Source organism: Falco peregrinus, chromosome 19, assembly GCF_023634155.1.
Source record: "Falco peregrinus isolate bFalPer1 chromosome 19, bFalPer1.pri, whole genome shotgun sequence".
In the NCBI taxonomy this organism is placed as follows: domain Eukaryota; kingdom Metazoa; phylum Chordata; class Aves; order Falconiformes; family Falconidae; genus Falco; species Falco peregrinus.
This window is the reverse complement of record NC_073740.1, coordinates 3,000,514-3,010,483: the sequence shown is the minus strand read 5'-3', so window position 1 is coordinate 3,010,483 and position 9,970 is coordinate 3,000,514. Positions and strand designations below refer to the sequence as shown.

At 52.6% G+C, this 9,970-nt stretch overlaps 1 protein-coding gene across 1 annotated transcript; it reads right to left on the bottom strand.

Annotated features, from left to right (window-relative positions):
- Positions 1–1,504: 1,504 nt before the first annotated feature.
- Positions 1,505–6,844, bottom strand: LOC129782886 (hydrocephalus-inducing protein homolog). The gene is made up of 3 exons (XM_055792249.1): positions 5,685–6,844; positions 3,680–4,079; positions 1,505–1,937 (listed from the first exon to the last, which is right to left on the bottom strand). The coding sequence occupies exons 2-3, from the start codon at positions 4,049–4,051 to the stop codon at positions 1,770–1,772; spliced, it is 540 nt and encodes a 179-aa protein (XP_055648224.1). The 5' UTR covers positions 4,052–4,079; positions 5,685–6,844; the 3' UTR covers positions 1,505–1,769.
- Between the last annotated feature and the right edge of the window lie 3,126 nt (positions 6,845–9,970).

Below are 9,970 nucleotides of genomic sequence, written 5' to 3'. Positions count from 1 at the left end.
TGCTAAAATTAATTTACAAAAAAGCAGGTTTGTCATGTAACTGAAATTCTTTGATATAGTTGGTACCTAGACTCACGCTGGCTGTGAACAGGGTGAAATGGCGAAGGACTATCAGCCAGGCCCAAGGGAAGGCTCAAAGGCTGTAAAAGCTAAAGAATAGTCAGGGAAGGGATTTTAGTCCAAGCCCAAGCGGGCAAAAGGAGATGACATTAGTCCTGCTGCCTGCAGGTGTGTGGGAAAATCACCTTGAGGTGGGGGGAATTCGAGAAAATTGCGTCCTAACAGAAGCATAGCATTATGGAAAGCTTTTTTTGGGGTAACCGGTGATGTTATCATCCACGTGCCTAAGCGTGGCTTTGTAGCTCCAGAGGCACAGCAGGACTCCAGGGTATGGGCTAAGCAGAAAGCGTTAGTAGTGTCATACAGCCCCAGCTCGGCTGGAGAACATGGTCTCCTCCCCAGCGTCCAACTGGTGGAGATCATGTGTTCCCTGAGCATCTAGCCTGACCATGGCTGGCAGGTGTTATTGCCACCAGGGAGAGTTGAAAGCTGCTTGCCAGGTCCCAGGCAAACAGCCTGGGTCTTCGCCAGGTACAGACAGGACACTAGGAAGAGGAGCTTCAAGGAGAGGGCAACAGTGCACATACCTCAGCTGGCTCGCGTGGCCGCCCGTCAGGAGTGACCAGTGGTACTGGATGAGAAGCGGGCTACAGTTGGTCATCTCAACGTAACGCTCCACCTCAGTGTCGTTCAAGATGCAGCCAAAGTCCACGGCCATGGTCTGGAACTGGAGATTTGGGGAGAAGACTTCTCCCCGAAGAGTGACCTGCTCCACGTGAGGATGCTCGAGCAGCTGTATCTTCAGAGTCTTCTCTGCCACCCAGCTATTCAGATGCTCCTCGTGAGCAGGGTTAAATCTGATGAAGAAATGAAGTTCTTCCCTTACCTCCAGCTTCATTGGCTGCAAGGAAATTAAAAGGATCAGCGACCAGCGTAATGAAGTCCAAGGTTGGATAGCATGGAACATGTCAATGTCTTAAAGCGTGACCTCAACGTGGGCTTCTCAGCCCACCCTGCACGTTCTTTACAGCGAGTGCCTGACTGCAAGCACCATGCTCTTGTCAGACTACTGCAGGCTCATGTTTCTGCGCTTTGCATCGATACCAGGGGGAAATAAATATTGTCCTACTGAATTCTGGACCCACAGAGGCTCTGTGCTAAACACACAGCCGAACCAGCACTCCGGCAAGCCAGGGCTGCTGCCCCGACTCCAGAGAAACTCCTTTATCCTCACAGCACAAGTGCACCGGCACAGCAGCCTCAGCCTCGCAGGGGCCAGTCACCAGCACAGCACAGGAATGGTGCCCGCACCTCCACCAGCACGTGTCCAGCAGAGCCCATGTCCAACGCCTTCCACCATCGACAGGGCAGGTGCCAGGCGACAGCGGGAGGAGCATCCTCAGCCTTCCCGACGGCAGAGCTGCTCTCGCAGAGGGAAAGCTGCTATTGAAGTTGGCTGAGGACGGCTGCTGCAAGTCCCAGGAGATACCTTTACTCCATGGCTTGCCCAGCCCTAGGTGCCTGCTCCCTTCTCCTCATGGCTTTGAGCCACAAAGTGTCTTCCAAACTCAGGTATTTTTGTTTCTTCCAGCGGCTCACTTCAGATCTGATTGAGTTTGGGCCAGGCTACTGCTGACTCTATGGAAGACACTGCCCTGCCAGAGGACCTCCCAACAGAAACGCACCGCCACATCCCTCCTCCTCAAAGCCTACTGTGGGAAGGTCCTGCTTACCTGCACATCTGCAGGGAGGGGCTGCCGGGCCGCATCGCAGACTAGGAAGGGTTGATCTAAGGCCAGGACGACGCTCAGCAGCAGGGAGGACAAGTTTTTTAAAGAAAGAGGCTTGTGCTGTAGGCTGAGGATGTCACTGGGTAGCTACAGAAAGAGGAGACAAGAAAAAAACAACCTGAAGTGGCCACGCACCTCCCTTCCCTTCCGACGCATTTCAACCCCAAAATTGCACACATCTCTTATTCACTGTCTGTATTAGTTCCTACTCTTCTACAAGGTTTTTCTTTCAGAACGTCAGGTGCTTTTCATGTTTAGAAACCACAGCATCCCCCAGGGGGCAGGGAAACAGTCTCACATACAGATGAGGGAACAGCACCTTGAGAGGAGGCAGCTGCTTGACCAAGGTCAAAACCAGAAAGCGAACCCAGACCGCTTGTCTCCAGTTTACCCTCTCTTGGGCAGAATGGCACAAGACGATTTTCACCCCCAGTAATTTCGTACAGCCTTAGTGGCTCCAGGAACCTCATAAAAGCAGGGATGCTAGTCAGAAGAGAAAAGCAAGCAGGATTTGGCCTGGAGCAGAGAGCCTGCAGTAGCCTAAGGTGAGCCTGGAACATTTACGCGCACAGCCAGCCAGCTAGAAACCTCAACGGTCTGGTTGCAACGCGTGTCCTGCTGTCCCTGCTCCAGTGACAAAGTGTCTGTAGCCTCACAGTCAAGCTCAGCCTAAGCTATTTCTGTTTATGCACTGTTCTGGCCTTCCTGCAGGGTTCACATCAACTAGGCAGCGGTTGGGAAGCTAGTTCTGGATGTATCGATATCCAACAGCTGCAGTGTCATAGTACTCGATAAACCAGAGCACGGGGCATCAAGCAGAACACAGGCAGACATCAGGAACAGCTGAAAAGCTTCTCATTAAGTGTGAACCGCCCGCTCACAGGATTTTGTGCTTCTCTGGAAGCCTGGGAACCAGAGGAGAGGCCTGAAAATACAGAAACTAAATAATGAACCATCTTCTCTGCTTCAGACACCTCGTGGGAGAGGGAAAGATGATGCAGGAGTCAGGACTCAGAGACTAAAGGGCTCCTGTTTTGCATTGGTGTTGTCATCACTGCAGCTGAGGGATGACTGCAGGTCCTTTGAAGGAGGTGAGGCTGAGGGAAATGCAAAGAGCTAGCATCCATGACAAGAGCAGGGAAGGCAGAGAGAGACAAAAGATGACAATTTCCCTTCACCAGCCTGAGGAATTGGCAGGAAGCTCCGTTTTTCTCAGCTTCCCTGCAGGATCGGTGTTCAGACATCCCCATGCCTTGGAGGAGCCTCAAAAACCTCCCTTCATCTTGACTACACAAACGGGTATCTCTCTACAAGTGGCTACAATCCCCCCTCAGCACAGCAGCTGCAATCTCAGCTTTACTTCGTTGAAGTCAGAAAACTGTCTCATCGCTAAGAACATCCTCACTTACTTCACAAAGCGCCTCAGGAAGGGTGAGGAGGGGTTTAGCATCGCTCAGCTGCAGCGATCGGCTCTCTCCCCGCCAGCCCCAGCGCACAAGGCGGCTGTGCAACGGCCATGCTGCGCTCGCGGGTCCCACTGCCTCACCTGTGCTCTTGGCGCAGCAGCTCGATCCTGCCTCCACCTCGAGAAGGGCAGAGCTGTGACTGTCCCCGACCCCAGGGCAGCAAAATAACCATCTTGGCGGTAGAACCATCTTGTGGTAACGGCAAAAGCTTGCTCTCGCTCAAATCGATAGCCAAAGCCCCGTGGACTTGGGGAAGCGGTTTAACCGTCCCTGTCCCCGCTGTGTTTAACAGGCACGCACACCCTGCAGGCTTTTGGCCATCAGCCACGCTATTCAACACCAGGATGCAATCCTGAGACTTACCTTCTCCACCCAGAACGTGATTTCTCTGGAAGACACTTGCAGAACGGGATCAACAAACTCACACGTGACATCCATCTGCATTATCGGTGCCTTCCCCGCCTTGCTCCCCACCACGGCATGACACAGCAGCTGCTCCTTCACCACCTGGGGAGTGCTGGAGGAGCCTTCCAGCACCATCTCCAGAGTCTTGCCGGGCATCAGCTCTGTCCTCAGCGCTCGAAGCTTAAACACAGGGCAGGTGGGTTTGGGGCTCTGGGAGGAATCTGTGCCTTTGGTGTTACTGATGGCACGGAGACGGTCACGCTGGCAGAACGTGGGGAAGCCTTCTGTTGACCAATACAGCTGGTGGGTGCATCGTCCTCTGTTTGTCATCTTGAAGCGGTAACAGCAGGGATCAAAGCTAGAAGAGAAGCAGAGTTGGAAAACGTTACGGGAGCTGCTATTTCCCAGCGGTCACCCAGTTTCAGCACCCCGATGGCATTATCTCACCGCATGCTCAGCAATAAAACCACCTGTGAAAAGGCTGACCTAGCTCAAAGCTTCAGCCAAAGCCAGACCTCAGCTGGTCTTAAGTTCAGCATCCAGCAGCTGGTCAGTTTGCGTATAGCAAGGAAAAGCTTCGCAAAGATCCATCACCTCAGGTACTCGCAAGCAGAGCATCACCCTTTGGTGCTCAGCACTCAAAGGGTTTTCCAAGGTGCGTCTTGCAGGTCTCCCTGCACCAGGCACGAAGCTGGTCTGCCCTGGCTGCTGGTGGGTGGATGAACAGCTCTGCTGCCATTTCACCTGCCCCTGGGGAGCTGCTGCCTCAGGTGGCTTCCTCTGAAGATGCTACTGGGGAGCTGGCAGGGTGTAGAGACTCATCTGGAGATCTGGGCACCAGTTATCCCACCGCTGGGGCCCATCTTACCCCCCTCACTCCCCCATCTCTTAGGGAGCATCCAACTCTCCCTGCCCCCAATGCATCAGCTGAACAGGGCAGCTGGTTTTGTGTCTTAGGAAGGTAAATGCACTGTGAGAATGCAGGATCAACATAAGCTTCCCCCAAGACAAACACAGCAGCAAGACCACGTCTAGCTGCTGAGGGAATGGAGTGACAACAAGAGGTTAATCACTACAGCTAGATATAAACCAAAATGAATATTCAATGGAAATTGGTTCCATTATGTAAAGAAACACTAACTGCAGGCCAGTGTGGAATAATTATTCTACCCTCTATAAATCTGAGCACCACCAGGAAATGAATTGTTCCTACAACAATTACTGGTTTTTTGAAAGGTACAGAACACGTGGCTTGCAAAACGCATGTCTGCCACAAGCAGCTAAACACCAACACAGAAGAGACAGATTAGAACAAACGAGTCTTTGAAACACACTTTATAAATGATGTGTTGCAGCGGAGACAGCAAGGAAAGCAGGCAGGGGAAACAAGGAAAGAGCGAGCGCCTCTAATAAAGAGCAGCCCAGCCGGGGAACCAGGGAAGACGAGCAAACTGATGGAAGATACAGGGCAAAGAAACTCTGCAGCTCCTCCAGGACTCCCAGGCAGAAGGGAAATAAACCAGCACCATTAATTCAGTCGAGGAGTTGCTAACAAGCTACCACCAAGGTTTTCCGCTCTTGCGAGAGAATAGTCCATAGTGAGTGGAAAAGCAAGCAACGTTATTGCAAACAGAAATATGTTTATACTTGTAATGTAGCATTTTCCAGCAGGAGGCTTCTGGGACCTGCTGTTTTCCTCCAGCTCATTCTTTGATAAAGTACGGAAATAAATATATTCCAACTAAAGACAAGTCAGGGACAATCTAGCAACTGGTTTCCATTTTGGTGGCTTCTGAGGGTATCTAATGACCTTCAAACGGCCATAAAACACTCCTAAAGGAGTTCCTGTGGCTTCAGTGAAGCAGAGCCAGGACCTCGAGCACTGAAGAACAACTACCCTGAAGGACTACAGCAAAACTCCTTGCCGAGCCCACGTGGGAAGTGGGAGCCGAGAGATCCCTACCTGAAGCGGAGGCCCAAGTTGAGCTCCGGAGCAACAGGTTTCTCAATGACAATTGTTGTGCCCGTGCTGACAGCCTGGATGGGGATGACGTAGGGCCGGCTGTTCTCTATGGACACCTTCACCTCATCGTCCAATCTCTCAGTGTCATCCAAGTTTGCTATGATGGCCACAGACACCTCGCTCTCGGGGGGGATCACTCCTTTACTGGGTTCAATCCTCCAGCGCGAGCGTTTGGCAGCCTGTAAGATGAGCTAAACAGTAACTTAGGATGGAAACCATGGACCCTGGTCTCCTGCGGGATGCAGAAAAAGGGTTATAGATACGAGGGTAAAAACCATAAAGGCTTCATTTCCCAACTCTGAGCTACAGTGCCTGGAAACGGCACCCGTGCAGGAGCTCATACAACCTCTATTTTACCCTCCCTTAACAGACTCACTTCGTTAAGCCAGCTTTGTCTGACCCAAGGCCTGCTCTACCCTCAGGAGAATGCTGTTGTCCTTCCAGCCTCCCTCTTGGAGTGCACACACAGGGAAGCCACTTGATATTTCCTGGCTTCCCGACAATGGTGGCCGGCTCTGCCATAAAGGCTCCAGGCCAGAGGAAGCCAGGACTGCTCCAGTCCCCCCGCAGCAGCCACATGGCTGGGGGATACTGCTGAGATCCTGAAGAATAACTCTGCAAAAGCGGTTGATAAAACCCCAAAGTCTTCCTTCCCAAGAGTCAGGCTTCTCAACAGCCCCTCAAGGGCTGCAGCCCTCTGTTCCCACGGATCATCACCTGCAGTGAGGTGCCCCAAGGCCCTCTGCTTTGGCAAAGTCGGCTCTAAGTGTTTATAGCAGGGCAGCAAAACAAGAAGCAGAAAGAAAACCGCAAGACATGTGCCCTGTGGGCATGGCCTGGGCTTCCCAAGCACTCTTTTCCTCTGGTTCCTCACGGGCCTCCCTCTACGGATGGGGCAGTAGAGGTGCTGGACCCCTCCAGCCCACCTAAAGCCACATTCACAAGGTGCAAGCTCGCAGAAAAGAAATGCACGCAGTGCTCCCGGGCCAGCAGGAAATGCACTGGGATGCAGACATGTGGCTTTCAAGTGTCCGTCACAGCATCAGTGCTACATGCATCACAGTTTAGCGCTGTGTTTGGGATGACAGGCACCACTCATCCAAAACTCTATGGTATTGTCGAGAAGATGGTTACTTTCCTTTTTTTTTTTTTTTTTTAAATAGAAAACAAGAGTGTGATCAGAGGCCTGACATGATAAAAGCAAGTGCTCGATCCAGGCGAAGTTAGCTCGAGTTTCCGTCCGTCGGGCTGGCAGCTCTGAGCTCTAACAGGACACCAGCCAGCCCAAGGGAGAAGAGCAGCAGAAAACCAAGCAGCACTTCGAAGTCACGGAAACATTTAAAATAACGCCCCAAAATGACCTCTGCTGACAAGGTGAAGGCTAGCTGGAGGCCAGGGAAGCGATAACTTGCTGAGCATTCAGGGTCCCAGCAGCAAGTGTAGGTGCTCCAGCTACGCTAACTCCTTAGGCTGGCTGTGCCCTCCATGTAGAGCAGGTCAGGGCTGCATGCCTGCATCCCATAACGGAGTGTGCCAAAGGCATCAAAATGATTCCGGGCACCGGCAACATTTATACACTCAGCTCCATTTAGTTTTTCCTCTAGGGCTGCAAAAAAGAGCCTTCAAAAACATTAAAAAAAAAAGCAAGACAAGACTGGGATGGAGGCAGGTGGCTGGCATGGGGTAAACACTGGGGCCTCACTGATCACGGAGGATTCCCACCAACCCTCCCCTGTGGTCCCTGCAGCTGGTCGCTGGCCTCGGAGGCATCGGCTGCGCTGCTGCCAGCCAAGGGCTACCCAGCCAGCTCATTCACACCAAGCCAGTGGGCGTTAGGTTTTCACTGACATTAATGTACAACTTTTCCTCCGATTCACGCCAACACAGGGTAGCTCGCTTCAAAAGGAGACCCGATAGCTCTGCTCCAGAGGTGAATCTGCAAGTCTGCTATCTGACAAAGCTCATTTATCACAGCTTGGCAACAAGCTGGGCAGTACATTGTACCCAAGCAACTATTACTGAGGAATAATGACAGGCTGTCTTGATGGAGCCAGACTCTCAGTGTCCCAGGGTGACCCAGCACAGACCCACCATGCCCTGCCAGGCCAACAGCCACTCCAGAGGAGCACGATTTGCATCGCGTCCTCATCCTTTCCATTAGCATTTGGTGTGGGTCCAAGGGGCAGCACAGTGCACCACTGAAGAGGAGACCTGCCAGGACCAAAAGGCTCTGCCGGACCAGCTCCGCTCAGGTTTTTAGGCCAGCTTCTGCCTACACCGGTCCAGGCTGTGTCCCAGAGACAAGAAATCCCTTGGGAACGTGCTAAAAGCATCCATCCCTCTGCTCTGAAGACCAAAATCTAACTTCTGATAAGATCCCTGCTCCTTGCTTAGGCTTGAATGCTCCAGAACATGATGCAATAGCTGCACGCACTGGGCAGACAAAGACAGCGGCTATTTCTGTCCCTGCAGGAGCTCGCACCACTGGACGCCAGAGTCTGAGCGCCAGGCAAAGGCTGGCATCAACCGCTCTGAGAAGCTCAGCGCTGAGATCGTTAGCTTCTCCTGGGACAGATTTCATTGGGAATAAGAGCTGCCAACGTTTGCTTCTAGCGGGCATCAGCGCGCATCAGAGATGAACGGCTGGATGGCTGCCCCAAGGGATGGCTGAGGAGCCACCATGCTGCCCTCTGCAAGTTACTTCGAGCCCATTAATTGAAGCCATCTGGTCATTCCGGCCTTGCACGAGTGAAAGAAGCAGCAGAACTCAACATGAAAAATGCAGCTGTACTTTACCAAGCCATAGCTCTGGCAAGAGAGCACTCACACCTCGTCAGGCAGATCCACCGCCCTCGGCAGGGGTCACGCACGAAGGGGAAATAACCCCCCGCCACATCGGCTGCGCACAGAGCCTTGTCCCAGGGGCTTTAGCTGTCCTAAGGGGCGAGAGCCTGTGCTCTTCATAGCAGAGTGACTCCTCACCCGCACAAACTGCCAGTGGCAGAAAGAGCCCAGAAGCACCCTAAGGCCCACAGGGTGGGGATCAGAGCACAAGGCTGGCCGGATGCTCCCACCAGCCACCAGCCTCCTCCTGGCACCTCGGCACCAGCATCTTCTCGGCAAAAGCAGGGGGACCGCTTTGGTTGAGCCTCTTGCCCCAAAGCAACATCAAGGAGACGTTTTGTGAAATCGAGGCAGAGCCTCTAAAGCCAGTGGAAAAAAAAGGAAAGAAAAGAATTAAAGTGTGGCACTCACTGCCACTGACAACGGAGCCCAGTTTGTCACACTTGCTTCAGCTAACAGCAGCTGCTGAGTGAGCCAACAAAGCTTGTCTCCATTTGTGTCCCCTGGCCATTGCTCAGCCCTCCAGGTCCCATCTGCCCTCCCCGCTGGGCTGGGGAGACCAGTGCCACCACTCTGCACATGGGGGCTCTCCAGCTGGGACATGGCCATGGCTTGGCCAGCTGCTGCCAAGCACAGGATTGAACAACCAAAATCCTCTTGCTTTTCCCTTGGGAAGAGAGCTCAGCTGAGTCACTCTGGCCTGTAGCAGCGTAACTGCCTTGTAGACTTCTACCCTTCTTGAACCCTGTTGGCCAGTGGGTGCAGCACAACACAACAAGTTCCCTTTTCCTAGATGAGCAGAATAACAATTTCTTCCATTACTGAAACACAGCAATTTTGAAAGACCATGAACCCATAGAAGATACTGGGTGCCATAAAATCCAAACTCTTCCCTGGGGCTAGGTTTCAGGCACCTTTTCCAAGGTCTCCTCCAAACCTTTGCTCCCCCTTTTAAGGCCCACGTACCCTGGACCTAAGCCTGGGTGACACTGGGAGGGACACAGCCTTCTACCTTCCTCGGCTTCTGGTTAAACCCCTCACCAGCACGAGACTGGACGCTCCTGGCCACAAGCCCTGTTCACGACTGATGCTGTGTGTTTCCAGGCACTGTCAGCTACAAACAAAGGGCTCCCTCCAGCTCTGGCAAAACCAAACTGGGTGGAAATGCACAAACTGGTACTGCTGTATAAGCAAAACACAGCCTTTAAAGCCAAACCAAGGGTTTCATTCTAAAGGTGAGCTTTTGGAGCACCATGAGGCTCTGGTGGGACAGCTCAGGAAAGAGTTAAGCCTAACCATCTTCAAAACTTCTGCTCGCCTTGGAAGAGGCCACATATGCAGGGCTAGCGCTGCCCGTACCCTGGAAAGTTAATTTAACCCTA

Excerpts from the sequence above, each read along its gene's own strand:
- LOC129782886 (XM_055792249.1), bottom strand. The coding sequence starts at position 4,051 with ATGACAAACAGAGGACGATGCACCCACCAGCTGTATTGGTCAACAGAA. Across the intron at positions 1,938-3,679 it reads TCACGTTCTGGGTGGAGAAG|CTACCCAGTGACATCCTCAG; the intron begins GTAAGTCTCAGG and ends CTCTTTCTGTAG.